The 18,497-nt window shown below is 41.2% G+C and overlaps 1 protein-coding gene across 5 annotated transcripts; it reads left to right on the plus strand.

Moving 5' to 3' along the window:
* Positions 1 to 195: 195 nt before the first annotated feature.
* abtb1 (ankyrin repeat and BTB (POZ) domain containing 1) lies at positions 196 to 6,059 on the plus strand. Of its 5 annotated transcripts, none has more exons than XM_025004522.2 (12): positions 197 to 448; positions 1,520 to 1,675; positions 1,756 to 1,811; positions 1,898 to 2,042; positions 2,144 to 2,303; positions 2,386 to 2,431; positions 2,738 to 2,854; positions 3,052 to 3,164; positions 3,251 to 3,349; positions 3,426 to 3,593; positions 4,275 to 4,475; positions 4,738 to 6,059. In XM_025004522.2, the coding sequence occupies exons 1-12, from the start codon at positions 393 to 395 to the stop codon at positions 4,942 to 4,944; spliced, it is 1,524 nt and encodes a 507-aa protein (XP_024860290.1). In that variant the 5' UTR covers positions 197 to 392; the 3' UTR covers positions 4,945 to 6,059. The 5 variants fall into 5 exon arrangements, with proteins under 5 accessions (XP_037833070.1, XP_024860290.1, XP_037833071.1 ...); XM_017409334.2 differs by having other exon boundaries at positions 199 to 448; positions 1,613 to 1,675; XM_037977142.1 differs by lacking the exon at positions 1,756 to 1,811 and having other exon boundaries at positions 196 to 448; positions 1,857 to 2,042.
* Positions 6,060 to 18,497: the final 12,438 nt, after the last annotated feature.

Consider the following 18,497-nt stretch of genomic DNA (forward strand, 5'->3'; position numbering starts at 1 on the left):
TATCCTTAATACCAGGGATTGCCATCTAACTAAAACTGTTACAACAATTTAAATTAAATGTGTATCGCTATGCTTTAAAACCATAGACGTTTAGGTTGTTTTTCAAGTGATTTGTGAAGCCTACGTTTGCGAAGACGCGAGCCGTCCTCAGCTCACCGACTTTCTGCGCCTCACGCGAAGTAAACACACTCCAAGTCACGTGACCGAGCCCTTCAGACCAAAACACAGCGAGCCCGAAGGCTGTCAACAAGCCGTTCAAGGAGGTGTGCGAGCCTGCCAACTTTCTCCGCGTCCACCGAGCAGTGTCTGTCTCCACGCCGACCCATCGTCCTCCTGTCCCGTAGACAGGCCGTCTCAATGCATTACAGAGGACCGACAACACCGAGGCCGTCATGGATGCGTACGATTTATTTAGCAGCTGCAGAAAGGGCGACATTTGTAGGGTCAGGTGAGAAACGGGCTCGGTTTGTTGACGTGGTTTTGGCTCGTTTCAAAGCTAAATGTTTCCGGAACAAATATATTTCTTAGTTATTGTCATTATGTTAAATAAAAATAGCAGCCTTAACCTCTCCTGTCCCGCTGTTTGGACTGTAAGCTCACTGTTTTGCAGGAGCGGAAGGCTAGGCTGCTAACAAACATTAGCCTTGATGACCCAGCTTTTTAGGTTTCCCAAACGTTTGTAGGTCAAGCTGCTCGGTTTGCACATGTGACAAAAGTGTCAGTGTCCAATACGTCCTGCAGGATGTTTTTACTGTGTTCATAGTTGATACAAAAAGTAATTTATGTCCTGGGAATTATGATGGAAGTCATTAAAAGCAGAAGGTGGTGAAAGCACCAAGCTGTGTTACTATGTTCTGTTTTGCAAAAATGCACAAGAATGCATATATATTTTGTTGCCATGCATTTATTTGAGTTGATTAAAACGTATTAGTAGTGTGAACTGTACAGTACACTGGAAGCTCAGTATTTTACAGGTAGCATCTTGCACATCACTGATGGATGGATGAATAGAAAGGTGCTTTATTGTGCTTTGTCGTTTCCGGCCTGGGAAATTTCTTCAGGAGACAACGATGCAACATTAAACTGAAAAGGATGCAAATAAAACCATGCAAAAATGGTGCAAACGGTGCAAACAGTCGTTAAAGCAGGAGTCAAACTGTGCAAAAACTGACTTAAAATGTGCAAAATTATGTTATAAATTGTGCAAAACAGAGGCAATGTTTATTGCAATCGTGCTATTTGTTTTGTTGTGATGTAATGGACCTGTGGCAGGGAAGTTTTCCTAAAACCGATGCTGTAGCAGTCTGTTAGAAAAGATCCATAAAGGTCCTTTGTGGACAGCAGTTTGTTTAGCATTTGTTCCTCCACCACCACTTCAAATTGCTCCCGTCTGCAGCCGATAATGGAGGCAGCTTTCATGAGAAGTTCATTTAGTAGAAGAGCTCCATCTTGCTGCACATGTTGAAAGACCCGAGCTTCCTCAGAAAGTAGAGTCAGCTCATCCTCTTCTTGTACACAGCTTCGGTGCGGGGCCCCCAACCCAGTCTGTTATTGATGGCAACACCCAGGTAGTTGTGTCTCACCGAAACCTCTCTTTTCATGTCCTGCAAAGATACCTTGTTGAGCAAAGAGACGTGGACCTCAATGTGAGAGACAAATGGGACAGCACCCCTCTGTAAGTATCGTGTTGACAGCTTGTCAACCCTTTAACATCATTACGGTGACATCTTGACAGTTTAGCACTTTGTCCTTCAGGTATTATGCCTGCCTCTGTGGTCACGAGGAGCTGGTCCAGTACCTGTTGGCTAGTGGTACGAGTTACGTTTTATTGGTTTATGTATGTATGTATGTTGCAGGCATACATGTTGTTTTTTTTTCTGGATTACGTCGCTCCCAGGTGCCAAGTGTGAAGCCAACACGTTTGACGGTGAAAGATGTGTCTACGGCTCGCTGAGTGACTCCATTCGACGCCTGCTCAAAGACTACAAGTGTGTCAGCGTCGTCGCCATGCAGAGGAACGACTTTGACTACTTCCTGCACATGTAAGGCTCACGTTTTCTCGTGTCTTGATTTTTTTTTTTTTTTTTTTGGGAAGGGGGTATTTTTGCAACCCTCAAAAAGCTTTTCTGCATTCCACGTTTAGGTTGTTAGAGCAAGGCCAGCACAGTGACGTGAAGTTCCTGGTTCACGGACAGACATTTCCGGCCCACCGGTGTGTTCTCAGCGCTCGCTCCGAGTACTTCACCGAGATGTTCGAGACGAAATGGAAAGGAAAGAGCCTCATCACTCTTAAGCACCCCCTGGTAAAACGAATGCTCAGTTGTGTGGCCACGTTTAAGAGAATTTCGTCTGCATCAATACAAACAAAAGCTGTTTTGATTTCAGATCAATCCTGCAGCTTTTGGAGCCATTCTGCAATATTTCTATACTGGTGAGTGTGAGCTGGGAAAGATTTTCTTTTATTGGTTTACTTCTAGTTAGATATCTTAAAAATAATAATACAAAGTAAAAAAAAAAAAAAAAAATGTCTGGGAGTTGCGAACCTCTACAGTCTGTAAGGTGCAGCACAGTACATGCATGAACACACAAACCAGTAGAAACGAACGTCTGCTTCTTCTAATGCGCACAAAGGGCCAGCAGCAGCGTGTCACTGCAGTGTTGCCTTGTGTGTAAAATGCAAATTTAACCAAAAATGTGTGAATGTATGGGGAATTTATGGTTCGTCTTTGCGCCGCAGCTCGAATGGATATCGACATAAATCTGGTGGAGGACAGCATGCGGCTCGCCAAGCAGTGCAAAATGACAGATCTTATAGAAGAGCTGGAGAATAAATGTAAACAGGTTTATGAATTTGGTAAGGCCAAACCTTCTGTTCACGATTTCACTGCTAATACGTAAACTGTTTGTGTGTTTTTAGTATGACTCACTGAGATTCTTTAAAAAAAAATACCAAAAGGTGTTTCGTTACTGGCCTTTTTTTTGTCTGGATCTTGGCTTGACTATGATCCTAATGAGCACTGAGTGGCTGTCTCATTTTCTTTCATACCCAAGTGTCCAACAAGCCGGGAACCTGTGTGAAAGTCCTCAGCCTGGAGCCTCACACATGTCAGCTCCAAGAGGAGATGGCTCAGCTGGCGGACTGTGCCCTGCCCGCCGAACTACGAGTAAGGAGACGATGGCAGGAAAAATGTTGACTTTTTTGACACAGCATAGCTGTTGATGAGTACCCCCTCCCGCTGACTCTCCTCAGGTTGGATTTGGCGAGCTCCCCTTTAACCGAGTCGACCACTTCCCTACGTACCCCGACATCTGCTTCCGAGTGGAGGGTTATGATTTCTTGTGTCATAAGGTATGAAGCCCCCTCTGCCCGCTCAGCTCCTGGCACCGGCTTAAATGTAAGGTTGTCACCATGAGTGTGTTTGCAGGCCTTTTTCTGTGGACGCAGTGATTATTTTAAAGCCTTACTGGAGGACCACTTCAGTGAGGGTCAGCAGCTGCAGTCTCAGCCCAGCACCCCCGTCATAACGCTACACAACATCTCCCATGACATCTTCATCCACGTTATGTACTACATCTACACTGACGACACGGAGGTTCGTGACCAGTTTTTAATCCCGTTTGTGCTTCATTTTCAATCTGTCTCAGGTTTAAAATATGCTACGGCTGTCACCGAAAAGCTAATTTCCATTTCAGCATGAAAGTAGAGACACGCACTCCTAGATGATGCATGTAGGAAAGAATTACCAGCTAAATAGGTTGACATTTCTGTGCACTCTCTGGAGACGTGATCTTGTTTTGCAGCTTAAAAGCTCACAACTATAATCACTTACAGACATCTGTTTTCAGACAGGTCCAGCTGAAAATGTTTTTTTGTGTGTTTTCAAACAGTAACAGAACGTTCTGAAATAAATTAAATGTTAGCTTAAGAGGAGGCCAACAATAATCTTCACCAAACGGCTTTTAGTTTACTTTGTGTGTGCTATAAAATTGTGTTTTAGTTCAAATTTTAGTCAGCTATAGCTGTAATACATATTTTTTCATTAAGTAAAGTGCTGTCACATTTTCTTACCATATATTTGCATCCACAAACGTACTAAAACCTGCATTTTTTTGTATGTAAGTGTCTAGAGACAAAACCAGAGAATGTTTTCAAGATGATGGGTTTTTTTTTCAGATTAAAATGAGAAACAAAATGTCATTTTAGGTGGCTCGTTTGGTTTCTCAGGTGGTTCTTGAACACTCGTCCTGACCGTTTGGTTCCTCTCTCTGTCCAGCTGACAGCGGAGAACGTGTTGGACGTGCTGTGCGTGGCCGACATGTACCTGCTGCCGGGGCTGAAGCGCCTCAGCGGGAAGACGCTCGCCAAGACCATATGTGAGGAGAACGTGCTGCACATGTGGAAGACGGCCAAGCTTTTCCGTCTCTCCCGGCTGGAGGATCAGTGCACAGAGTTCATGGCCAAGATCATTGAGCGGGTGGGTGTCTTTGTCCGTGTGGCGAGCTTCATCGTGGATATATAGAAATATTCTCAACGTAGACATTTCTAATCTAGTTCCAACATTGGTGTAACAAATATGTTAAAATGTTAAGTTTCCAGAGCGTAAGTGTAAGACCACTTTAGTGAACCACAGGAACCAGAATTTCTCATTTTAAAGAGGATCTGACGATGACGTTCTGGACGTTCTGATCAGACCCGCTCAGTTTCTGAATCCCCCCCCACTTGTGTGTCCCTCTCAGCTGGTGGAGCAGGCCGAGTTCGCCGACATCATAAAGGAGGACGCCGCCTCGCTGGAGCAGCGCCAGGAGACAGACTCCGTCCCTCTGGTGGACGACATCCGCTACCACATCGCCAGCAACGTGCAGACGTACAGCGCCATCGAGGAGGCCAACCAGAAACTGGAAGCCCTGGAGGAGCTGCTTTCGAGCATCAATATTGACTGCTGAGGGGGCGTGGCTGGTTTCTAAGCACATTGGAGGAGAATAACAAGCATCTGTAGCGAGATGAGGGTTAAAAAAAAACAAAACGAACATATGCACCTGTATGTTTATCATGTTTATTTTATTTTGCGTGTATCTCAGATTTGATGGTACTTGTGTACATTCAGAGATTGCTGTTTGTGTTTAAAGCTTCTTAAAGACGAACGCGCCGAATGTCGGAACGACTGTTTAGGTGAGTCTGCTCTAAAGTTTATAGGTTGTGAAAAATTGCGTCACATACTAACAAACGAATATCCTCGCATTGCACATGCATGAACTCAGTTTAAACTTTACCTGTAGCTACCAGGATTTAAAGGACAGCTCCAACTTCTTGAGGCGAGGTTGCATTCAGTGTTTTTCAGCTGCAGCGGACGGCAGTCGGGGCGATCTCAGTTTGGAGAATCGAGGAGAAACTCTCATGAGAGAGTCGAGGTTTGTCAGATTTAGGAGTGAATTTTACCCAGCTAAACAACAACAACAAAAGTTCAGGCAAATGCTTTATTTTGCACCCCATTGCTTAGGCATCAGATGTTTTTCTTCCCCTGAAAACTGATAATGTTGGAACACGTTCCAGTTTCTAAATCTACAAGACAGCGTCCGTTTGAACCACTATAACTTAGTTTTATAAGATGGTTTCAAGTGTCACAAAGCCGCTCTCAAATAGGTCCTCTTCTGAGCAGCAGTTAGCTGAACTCCATGAGAATTTCATTTCTCTCTAATTTTCCAAATCGAGATCGCTCTGACTGCTGTCCGCTGCAGGCAAGATACTGACTACTCCAACGTTTTGCACACAGCCTCACTTTAAAAGGTCATAGCTATCTCTTTAAGTCTCTTTATCTATGTGAGATTATGTAATTTTGTTTTAATGTTTTAAAAAAAATGCCTTTTTGTCTTTTTTTAAATTTTTATTTAGATGTATTTTTGCAGCACTTGTTCAGCTCAATATTTGAACAGGGACATTCCTCTTGTGTTAATATTTACATACTCGTGCACTTTGCTTGAACTTAAAAGAGACAGAAGCATTTCCTGCAAGCCCATTTTGCCTTATGTGTGTACCGGGAAATAAATATGTGAGTCAGGTTGTGTGTTTACCTTTTTTTTACCCCTGCTGTTAAGAAAAATAGAAAACACATTTGCACTTAATCTTACCAATTAAATGTGGTATTGCCAGTACAAATAGTACTTGAGTTCTTAAACATGAATTACTTTTAGTAATCAGGACACATTTGAGCAGTGCTACAAGAAAGACGGCTAGTTTTTTAGATTTTTACTGAAGTCTCCATTTGGAGCTTCAACCACTTAACTTTTAGGCTATATTTACTTTGCAGCTTTACATCACACTTCATATTATGATGTTTATAAATAGCTGATACCAAAATCAGCTAGAGTACCACCAGAAGTACTTGTACTGCAGTTTGAGCACCCTTTAAAGCAGGGTTTGGGAATATAAACTGTTAATGCCATTATTGATTCTTTCCAAGTTTTTACAACTATAACTGCTTAATAAGACATAAATCACATTCTGCTCAGTATATTATTTCTTTTTACATGTAAACATTTTTTTTAATACACCCCTTAAACTCTACTGCTCTGATAATGAGAAGATTTATTGCTGCTTTATTTATGGTCACGTGAAATTTGTTGTCAGACCGCAAGACGAAAGAAAAAATATAATTTAGTTTAATCGGAGACAGATGTTTCTGTGGCACCTGAAGGTGGCACCATTTCTTGTTTTATCTCCAAACTGAGTCCGCCAGGTGAGCTTCCTGTCAGCTGAGTGGACATTCGTCAGGCGTGTGTTTGTGTTCAGAAACAAGCAGTTCCTTTCTGATTTCTTCTCAGCAAAGCTGGTTGACATTTGCTCATTCGTCGCAACTAATTCACTGCCCTTTTTCACGCTGTAGTAAGCCGACAGTGTGAAGAACGGCAGTGAATTAGTTCCAAAACATGTGAGTGGTGTTTTAACACATGTAGATGTCCGTACATCAAATATGGGCTCCATCACTCCTGGAAAAAGTGTTTTATCATCTAAAAGAAGCACAAAATCATCTGTACTGCTGCTTGGACTAATAGCAGTCCAACACTTTATCTGCTTTTTAGAAAACAAAAGTCTGCTGAATACTTCCATGCCTAAAAAAGGCTAAATTAAACAGCTTATTTGATTTTAACCTTTTTGCCTTTCATTTGTTTTGCCTGGAGACTCTGTTTGCAAGTCAAAGTGCCTCTTAGGTTCAGCAGCACCACAGCTTCAAATCAGGCCTTGAGTCTGAGGACCGACAGCAGCTTGGAAACTGAAAGTGCTCTGTCTAAAAGCATTTTGTTTTGTTTTTTACACATATATTGAAGTCCTAACGTTTTCCAGAGACTGTAATAATATTATACCTGTAATGTATTATACCTGTAATATACCTCTTCTAGACTTTTTTCAGGTATTTTCCATCCAGCTAATTGGTCAAATCTCTAAAAGCCAGCGTGTGAACAGAGTAAAAGTACTTCAGGATCTTTCTTTGTTGTGAGTTTACGTGCTTTAAGAGTTGCTGCTTCCTACTTATTTTTTTTCCACCCTGGGTTTTTCCTCTTCACCTACTGATGGGGATGCCCTTAGATACATGTGGTACTGATTTCAACACACACAAACACACACACACACACACACAGTCATCAAGAAGTTTCATCTTCCATTTTCAGTGTCTGTTTTTGCATTATTTCCCGCATCCTCTCTCTCCTGCGCCTCCTTCAGATGTCCCACTTCTTCAGCACAAAATCTCCTACTGTATATGGTCAAGTCCAGACAGGTGTTCATAAGTGAAAATAACTTGGTAGTTGTCAGTAAAAGAAAAAGAAAAAGACAATTTAAGGCTTTATAGAGACTAATTTCAGACAGAAGGTGACAGGAGGCCCAGCTGCAGGTATCAAGTTTACGATATGAGAAAAACAATCATCTTTATTTTCCCATAAAGCTTTGAAACTCGCTGTGCTAGACTCCCTCCTTCAAATGTTGAACCTGTAAACTAACATCTGACGGGCTTTTCAAACTTCAGACTGCACGGCAGAAAAGGATTTTCCAGAGAAATGACACATTTAGATTTCATTTAAAACACCCCATTAACTGCTGATTTCAGCTGCTTGTTGACAGATTTAGTCAAATTCATCCCTGGAAGATAAACTCCTGAGACATTTGGTGATTCCTGACTTTAGTTAAGAGCAGCTATTGTTTTGCATGTTTTTGCAATGATCTTGTTTTGAACAGAAGCTCTGTTTCAGGCCTGACGTGCCGTACGAGAAACACAGATCTTCTCGCCAGGGTTGTTTTGATATAGCGCTCAACACATGTGACAGCAAGCCAAACAATAGTTTCCCTTTACAGGGAAGTCTATCTGCGCTGTGACCAGTCGTTGTGCTTTTCTTTGTGTTTGTTTTGTTTTTTTGCTATTTATGATTCACATTCACATCCCCGAAAGGATCAACCTGGAGGGGGGGGGGGACATCTGGGAGGAAAATCACTCGGTTTTTTGAGTCATCTCGGTGTTCATAGCAACATCAGCTTCCCTCTTTTTATTTTGGCATAATCAGTTCTGTCTTGGTTCAGCTGTTTCCACTTTTTCTGCTGCGGGGATGACGTGCACATTCGCATGCAGAGCTGTGTCACTCACACCATCTGGTCTCCTGCGTTTTCAACACGCTCGTCTCGGGGGGGGGGTTTCTATATGTGGCTCACATGTTGTGTTCATCACACACTGGGACAGATGGAGAAGGCTGCAGGAGGCCGGACGTAAAGACGACAACATTGAGCCGGGCTGCAAAAAACGATGTATTGCAGAAAGCTGGAGGGTGTGGGTTCATTTAACTTCCACACTTCATGTCTTTGCTTTACTTGTTTTTACAGGAACTTAATAAAAAAAAGGAACATAAACTTATGTGTCAAATTGTTGCTGAAATATAAGTTTTGCACCACGACTGGTAAACTTGAACAATCATCTTGTGCAACCTGCAGACGAATTGTTAGGACAATCCTAAAGGTTGATGGCATGCTTGGCATTTTATCAGTCATCTTGCTTTGGAAAATTTTGAGGCACACTTCCTCTTTTGGGCCAGCAAGTTACTGTGTTTGTTATTCCCCTCAAAGGTCCGCTGGAGTGGCTAATGTGAATCCACACCATCCATTAAAAATGACTTTTAAAATGTTGTTTTCACCACATTCATAATTATATGTGAAATCTTAATCACTTAATGAGGTGTGTTTTGACTTTGATCCTGTTTGATACCCCCTCCTGGACCAGAAGGCACAACTCCACGCTGCTGTCAGTGTCTGCTGGACATCCTAATTTGATATTAATTAGATTATCATCACCTGAGAGGGTGAGACAGCAGGAGAGTGGTAGACCCAGCAGAGACTGACCTGAGAGGCTTTCTCTCCCTCACATCTGACAGGACATCTCCAACATGTTTTATTTGGCTGTTCGAGCAATAAAAACAGATTTAAACACAACATGGACTCTAATTGTGCCATTTATCCACCACAATCGATAATGTGATCTACTTCTGGTCTGTTAGTGGAAGAAGCAGAGAAGCAGCTTTTCTCAATGGCTAATCGTCAAAAATGTTGTATTTTTTAAGAGCATTTATTCTCAGTTGTGCTAAACTGCTTTGGCTCTCACAGTACGGATGAAGATGTTCTTTCTGCTCTGGTATTTGTTGTGCTTTTCACAGCTGCAATAGAAAAAACTAAACTGGCGGCTTTAGGAGGGGTAATTTTGACCTTTTGTAACCATCAGTCTCCACTGGACCCCAGGTTTTATAGTATTTCCTTTGGGTAATTCAATATTTGCTGTTTTTAGATTGATGAGATTTTTTACATTTCTGTTTTAGACATAATGTTTATTTTATTTAATTATATTTACAATTATATATATATATATGTTATGTTTTTGTTGTTTTATTATTATATGAATTTTATGACATAATCATGGTTTCTTCTGATACTACATGATGTGTTGCTATACTTCTAGTGTCAGTGGCTCAGGAGGTAAGGGTTTGTCCTGTAACCTGGAGGGTTGCTGGTTCAAGCCCCCGTTCTTACCCAAGCTGTTGTGTCCTTGGGTAAGATACTTTGCCTGTCTTGCTTGGTGGCACCAGTGGCAGCCTCACTTTTATCAGCCTGTCCCAGGGCAGCTGTGGCTACAATGTAGCTCACCACCATCAATGGGTGAATGATTGTAGTGTGAAGCGCTTTGGGGTCCTTGGAGTAGATAAAGCGCTATACAAGTGCAAGCCATTTACCATATGTGCTGTATTGTATTCAAAGTTGGTGAAATACATATAAAACAAATATAGCCCCAATAATTAAACTTCAAAAAGGAACTATCAGAAAAATACATAAAGCCTCTAATATGAAACATTTTTTATGCTTCATATTTCTAAAATTTACAGATATTGTGTTTTTAAACACATTGGAAATTATTTTTCCTGTTGCAAATATTAGCTTTCCTACGTCGATTCAGTTGTTTTGTAAACTTAGAGCAGAACAATATTGAGGGTAATTTTAATTTTAGAACCGGATGTGCTTCCTTTCATCCTTTTGTGACGAGTTGGAAACTAAGAAATGAGTATTTGGGTTTAAAAAAGATTTAAGTTAATTTTTTGTGGTCACCCATCCAGGTTCTGGTTCTGCTGAAGTTTTCTTCCTGTTCAAAAGGAGTCATTTTCTTCTACTGTCACCAACAGGCTGCTCAAGATGGGGGATGGCAACAAAGTGAGCGTTTAACACAATCCGCTGACTTATTGTATTATGATGAGCAATATAAAAATAAACTGAATTGTGTTGAAACAAATTTTGGTACCATGTGACACGTGAGGTCATATTGATGGTCATACTACAGGATGTTTTTTTTTGTGACAGTCAGGTCAGACAGGCACCATCTAAAGGAAGCCTAAGGAACTTTCATCAGTACCTTCGGCAGCTCCTGCTCATCAAGAAGGAATTCCATTTATCTGTCTGCTCTGTGTGTGTAAGCTCTGCTCAGAAGTGTGACGGTCAGATGCTTTTACACTTAACATAGCCACGGTAATATGGGATTAGGCTTTACATGCTCTCTTGAAGCATTAGGAGCCAGAGAACAGACAAGCAGGCGAGCAGTGGTCGTATTAGTCAGCTTTATCCAAGACAGCGGCTTCTCTGGCAAAGCTGAGTAAATATATCTGGCATTGCGTCACAGATTCATGGCATTCTGGGATGCAGCAAAGGTATTTTTTGTTTTACATTCGTATCTGTTTGATGCAGGTCAGATTACACGTTGATACCACCCCTCATTACATGTTTCGCTTTGCTCGTCTTTGCGTACAGGACACCATGATGCGCCACCGGAGGTGAAGTACAAGGTTGGCAGTGTGGGACACGACCAGCTTCCAAGAGATAACAGCTGTGTCTGCATGTGAAACAGGATTACAGAGTCACCATGTGACTGTTCTGCCCTTAGACCAATCTCCAAGAACAGACAGGCTAAATCTGTCCAGCGCAACCCCTGACCCGTAAATCTTCGGATGTAAACAATAGGACAAACTTCTGCAAAAACGTGCAGAACAATGCAAGATGAACGGTTTTACCAGCTGAAGCTAAATACAGCAAGCACACTTTAATTTTGTTCTAGAGCACACAAAAAATGTAAAAATAGTAAGTTATTATGTCAGACATTTGGCCTCTTGTAGCCGGTTTTGGTCAAACCTTGAAAAAGAACTTGAGGCGCCGTCTCAAACTATGTTGCGAGACGTAGCACCGGACAGATGTCAGAGTTAGTATCGTGAATGACTCTCAGCTACAACCACATCAAATCAAGAGATGAGAGGTTCAGCTCACAGTTACTGTCGTCTCCTCCACAAGTCTCCACTGAGGGTCTCCCTGCAGGAGACAGCTACAGAGACTCCAGCAGCAGAAGGCTGAAGCACACTGAAGACCTGTGCCAGTCAGTTGTCTCCTGTCCTACAACACCTCTACAATCTGAACCTGAGCATGGAAAAACCTCAGGTTCACGTGGAAAACATCCTACCTGGTTCCTGTTCCCAAGAAGTTGGTTCACCTAAAGGCCTACAGACTGGCTTCCTGTGAATTTGAGGATCCATTTTAAAATTTTGGTTTTAACTTTCAGGGCACTTCATGGTCAGACTCCCAAATATATCTCGGCTCTTCTGAAGCCTTTCTGTCCATCCAGGTCTTTGAGATCTTCAAATCAAATGTTGCTGGTGGTACCTCGTTTCTTTTATAAAACACGTTTTGACAGAGTATTTCAAGTGGTTGCCCCCAGGCTCTGGAACGTTCTCTCTTTGTCGCTGCGTTGCTCAGACTCCACGGTCTCTTTTAAGAAACATCTTAAGACATTTTTATTCAGACAGGTTTTTTAGTTAGGTGTTGATTAATGTTTTTTTAGGTATGGTTTTACTGTCTTTTTGTTATGTTGCTCTCTGTTCAGCCCTTTGTGACAGTGTTGTCTGTGAAATGTGCTGTACAAATAAAGCTTACTTACTTACTTACTTTCACGACACTTATTTCTCAATACAGCTCTGAGTCATGCCAGAACTGTTCTGACGATTCAGTTGTTGTTGTTGGGTGTATGAGGAAATCAACTGATTTTTAGTCAGAGAAGAAAGTGAAGAAAATGTTCCCAACTTAGCTGAAATTCAGATGAAGTTTTTGTTTTTTTTGCAATAACTGTCATGTCCTTCCAGTTTTCAAACCATGGCCTCACGAAGAGCATTTAGAACAAACAAAAACATATTCAGATTTGGAGTGATTTCTCAGGATTTCTTTATGTAAAATCATTTATTTTGGCATCTTAAGATGTAGAGATTGAAAGAAAAATATAAAAAATATATAGTCCTTGGACAGTTTTTCTGTCACTTTGTGCTCAGTTGTTTTAGATTCGAGGCTGTTTTTTGTCTCACTAACAGAAAGTCCAAACTTGCATTTTTTCCCTGAGTCACTTTCCTGTTTCCTTCCCATTTCTCACCCAGGCATCAGATGGTGGTTGTCCTGCTGACAGGTCTTTTGTTCTCTGAGGGGTGAAACCAGCGCCGAGGAGAGCAGGGGCGTTTGATAAACACGACAAACCTGTTGAAATGAGCTGTTGCTATTGAGAAAGATGCTCAAAACATTGTTTTTTCTGGCATGGAAAGATGCCAGAAGAAATATGTAAAGAGACAAACATGTTCTACCATGTTATTTGTTTCTTTTTCCATCTAATTGCACAATCTTCTCAACCCTTGTTTGTTGCTGAGTTATATAAACAATTTAAATTATCTTGGCTATTGGCCGCTTCTGAAAGGTGAAAGACGTGATAATGTTTGTTTGTCTGTTGTGTTAGCAAAATATCTCATGAAAATATGGGTGGAATTGAATGACAATCTCACAAAGTAATCATTAGATGGACATTAACAACTGAATAATGTTTGACTGCTAATTGACCAACAAAAAAATAGCTACAACCCCAATCGATTTTACTAATACTGAGCTAAATTTTGATGTAGTATTAGCTGAGAGTTGTCCCCAACATTTACTCCGAGCAGTAACAGATCTCATGATATCCTGTGAGATTGCACATGATGTTGTTTTTAAAGTTTGACCCAAACATCTATAACTTTGTCATTTCTAAACAGAAGATGATCTTTGTTCAAAACTCCTACATGAACAGCAGCAGGTGATATGCGTTCCTTAAATCAGTGGTTCCCAATCCTGCTCCTCGAGGAACACTGTCCTGCATGTTTTCATTGTTTCCCTGCTTTCCAGCAGGTCTTCTGTGTCTGCAGAAGCCTGTTAATCACTCACTTGTTCAAATCAGGTGAGTCAAAGCAGGGAAACAACTAAAGCATGCAGGATAGTGTTCCTCGAGGACCAGGTTTGGAAACCACTGCCTTAAAGCGATGCTAGACCTTTAATTTCGTTTAGCATGATTATGACTCCACATTTCTTCACTCTATTTTTCTAAGACTAAAGTTGCTAAAGTTCCTCTGATTCACTAAAACAGAGACACACTATATTGCCAAACGTATTCACTTGGCCATCCAAATCATTGAATTCAGATGTTTCAATCACTTCCATAGCCACAGGTGCGGCCTTGAGAGCAGCAGAAACGTGTTCTCTGAATGGATCATTCACGCTTAGTTGTTTCACAATCCGATGAACAAATCTAGGTTTGGCAGTTGCAAGGAAAACGGTACTTGTCTGACAGCATTGAGCTAAGTGTAAAGTTTAATGGGTGGGGGATTATGGTGTGGGGGTGTTTTTCAGGAGTTGAGTTCCGCCGCTTAGTTCCAGTGAAAGGAACTCTTAATGCTTCAGCATACGAAGACATTTTGGATAATTTCATGCTCCCATCTTTGTGGGAACAGTTTGGGGATGGTCCCTTCCTGTTTCAACATGACTGTGCACTAGCGCACAAAGCAAGGTCCATAAAGACATGGATGAGTGAGTTTGTTGTGGAAGAATTTGACTGGCCTGCACAGAGTCCTGACTTCAACCCAAAGGTGTTCTATGTTTGGGATGAATTAGAGCAGAGACTGTGAGCCAGGCCTTCTGTCCAACATTAGTATCTGTCCTCATAAATGAGCTTCTGGAAGAATGGTCTAAAACTCCCATAAACACTCCTAAACCTGTGGAAAGCCTTCCCAGAAGAGCTGAAGTTGTTACAGCTGCAAAGAGTGGACCAACATCAGATTAAACTCTATGGATTAGGAATGAGATGTCACAGTTCAGATATGTGTGAAGAGAGATGATCGAATACTTTTGGCAATATAGTGTATTGTACAATTGGCCATAACAATAGGTACCTTTTCTCATGTGCACAAACAATTTGCATATCCCATGAAACTCTGCTCAGGTCAACTTTTAGATGAAAGAGTATCTTCCTAGCCATTTTTCTGTCTTTTTTTTTGTTGATTAATTCCTTTTTACCCAGTGGGTTGACCTCTATCAGACACCCTTCTTGAGACTTTAACTCTCATCCGGGAGGGGCCGTCTTTCCCTCATGCTCCTTTCTCCTTAAGCAACCTTTCTGTGATGGCCTGATGTCTTATCAGCATTCCTTTTTAACACACAAACCTAACAAACTCCCCTTGAAACACCTCCAGCCATGTTTTCAACTTTCTTTCAATTTCAGGTATTACTTTCTAACAGAGCTCACTTTCTAAACAACCTTATAAAATTTTAAGGACACTAATTGCATACAACATATACAACATGCCTCAGACTCCTTTCTTGGTCACTATAAATCTCTTTATTACTAGGTTCTTTTAGCTGGAGAGGGTTCTGACCCCTCCAACGGGTAATAGTCTGCATCTTCCCTTTTAAAATTTAGTTTAAATTTAGGAGCTTATCTTACCCGAATTTATGGTCCTTAGTTTGTGGCGCAGAATCTGTCTGCATACCTTTTCGTCTGACGTTGCCATAGCCTCATCTAATCAACTCCTGGCTGGCTCGCCAATTACTGCTGTGTAACATGTTAGCTGATTATTATTCCTCCCTTCTTACAGTTTTTCCCAATTTTGTCGTTAAACCTGTCTGGCAAATCCTTGTTGGCCAATTTATGTAGTGAAAAACCTACAGTGTTCAGATTGATGTTATTTAGTTCTTTAGATAAGTTTTATCTTACCTTGGTCCTTCCTCCAAATTAGTTGAACTGTTTGTTCAGCAATGAAGAAAAAAAAAGGGAGTCAAAAAACTCTCAGGAGTCTGTGGCACGATTAAGTAATCTTTAATCCGAAAGACAAAAATGACTGAGTCCATTGTCTTAAAGTGAAAGCCAGAGAAGAAAGAAAGGAAGTCCAATGCAACTTTAACAGCCCTTTAACTCTGCTGTCCTGCCGACAACAGAGTCAAACCCTGAGGAGGGCCCCTACCCCATCTTAAAGTCAGGATACAGCACTTATGTAGTGTAGAGGGGTCCTTCCTCCTCACAGGTGGCTGTGTGAAGTTCTTCTTTCAGCTGTTCCCTTTTCAGGGGTCGCCACAGCAACTCATCCACCTCCACCTAACTCTGTCTTCTAGGTCCTCTGTCCTCCCTCCAACCACCTCCATGTCCTCTCTAACTGCATCCATATATATCTATCCATTTACCTGACAGATTTATAATAGTGTACAGTGCAGGTGGTTCTTCATGCCACCCACCTCCTACCCAAGTGTAGGATGTGTGACACCTTGAGTTCGGTCATACTGAACTCCTGGGGTTTTTCCACCAACGCATGTCAGAGGTTCACACAATACACATTTAAAATTCAGCTATCTTTGATTATATTTTTATTAAAAAAAAAAACAACAACATCACATCTAGTTGAATGATTTATGAATTAACTACCACATAATGCGTTTCTATAACAAAGTAACATGTTTAACAACGAACTTCTTACACATTTCTCCTGAACAGCACGTCTTTGTGATTACATGACATGTTTTCATGAAAAAACTAGGACAAAATTAAAGGTGATAGATTGTAATTAGGCAACCTGAACACAGTTCAACAAGTTCAGACAGTGCTTTCATCTCCTTATTGGGGTGATTTATCTGCCCCCCATCCCCCACTCCATGGAGGGCTGAAACCCTGTGCACACACATGGACCCACCTACACATACACTGGACCAGTTCTACTGTGTACACGTTGCAACCGTGCAGGTCCTGTGCACACCAATTCACACGCACACCTTACTGAGCGGCTGGGCTCGCAAACACAGCCCGGGTGGACAGACTCAGAATCAAATGTGTGCAAGCACAGGTAGGCAACCTTGAACTTTAAATGAACTCACTGCACTTTAGATGAAGTTTGAAACGACTCTAAATGAAACTAAGCTTCAAAACAACTTTAAACCATTAAATTTTAATCTATCTAAGCAACAAACTACTATACTAATGTGCTTCTAGTCTATAACTATCTTACCTTTCTGACCTTTTTTCTCTACAATGACATTTGTCAAGGTTTGTAGGAGGCAGAAACCCAGAAAAGCATCCATATTTCCTACCTGCGTGTACCAGTCCATTCAGTTAGCGTTGATAAACTTACTAAATAACGCTGCACATTGTCTATTAACTATGCTGCTAAATGATTTTCAAAAATGACCAGCTTTGTACAGAAGTTTTTATGAAACGTTATACGTGGCTTTGTTCTGTCGTTTCTCGGTCTGTCATCTTGACGCTAAGTTAAAAGAAGCACGCGCAACACAAATCTATGTATTCTGTGCTAAATTAACCAGCCTGTGACCCCGTGACGTAAGATCACAGTTGTAAATTTGTATTCTCAAAGAAAAAAAAAATTGTAATCACAGTCATAGTGTTTCATATCAATAAGAACAATAAACCACAACTGTAAACTTGAACTTTGTATTTGTAAGTTCCTAAAGTTGTTTAAACTGTATTCCTATAAAGTATACAACATGTTTATGTGATTTAGCTTATTTAATAGTTTGCACATTTTAGTTATGCACAACTATTGACTTATATGCATCCATTTCTGCCTTTACATTATTTTTGATAGCATCCTTACCCCGCACACTAAGACTTGTCTAGACTCACAGATCACAATCAGCCGAGGTAGAAAAAAATTCTTTCAACATAATACACAGCAAACAAATGATAATATTCTGAGTTTATCTGAAAAAAAAGTAAGGAGATTTTCTGATGGTTGCAGGATTGTAGTTTGAGGGTTTTGTCAGCAGGATCAACGCTGAAGTGAGGCTGGATGTGTTAAAACCCACTCTCACACGAGTTAACAGCAGAGAACACAAATGTAGAGGAAAAGTTGAGAAAAAGAGACAGGAGACATTTCATGGAAAAAACACACACACTGAACACACCTATGATCCAGACACCACCCCTGCCAGCCGCCATAACCACAATGGGTGACATCATCAATGGCTCCACTTCCGTATTTAGCCAGCAGCAGCCTTTTTTGCTGCAAACCTCAACCCAGTGACTGTAATGGACAGAATGAGAAGAATGAGAGCGCTTGGGACATGTCCCAGCTACAAACACACCAGATTTTAGCTCTGTACCTGTAAAAATGACAGCGTTATGCCCATTTTCACGCTTGTTAAAGTTGATCAGCTGTGGCGGCCATCATGAGCTGGGCTGACTCCAAAAGTCAATCAGTTGTGATGCATCCAGTAATTACTTTCTTTAAAATCCCTTCAGTGGTTCATGAGATGTATTTGCTAACAGACAGACAAGTGGACACACACTCACGAGCAAAAACAGTATCTCCCCTATTCAGTGGATTGTAACTGCACAAAGCTGAGTGAAGTTAAAGGTGCCTTTGTACGTGTTGTTGAAACGACAGCGGGTCTTCAGATGAATCTTTCCACTCGTTTAACCTTGCCTGTTCTGAGCAGGAATCCCACAGTTGTTAAGTGCCTGTTTGTATGCCAGCAGCCTTTGTACCGTCACTGTTAGCTTCCTGAGCAGGGATCGGTATTTAAACAGAAGGCACGTTTACCTTATTAGGCTTTGGTATAAGCTCATACTCTGCTTGTTTGCATTTCTTAGATA

The sequence above is a fragment of the Kryptolebias marmoratus genome, linkage group LG8 (genome assembly GCF_001649575.2).
Source record: "Kryptolebias marmoratus isolate JLee-2015 linkage group LG8, ASM164957v2, whole genome shotgun sequence".
Classification (NCBI taxonomy): domain Eukaryota; kingdom Metazoa; phylum Chordata; class Actinopteri; order Cyprinodontiformes; family Rivulidae; genus Kryptolebias; species Kryptolebias marmoratus.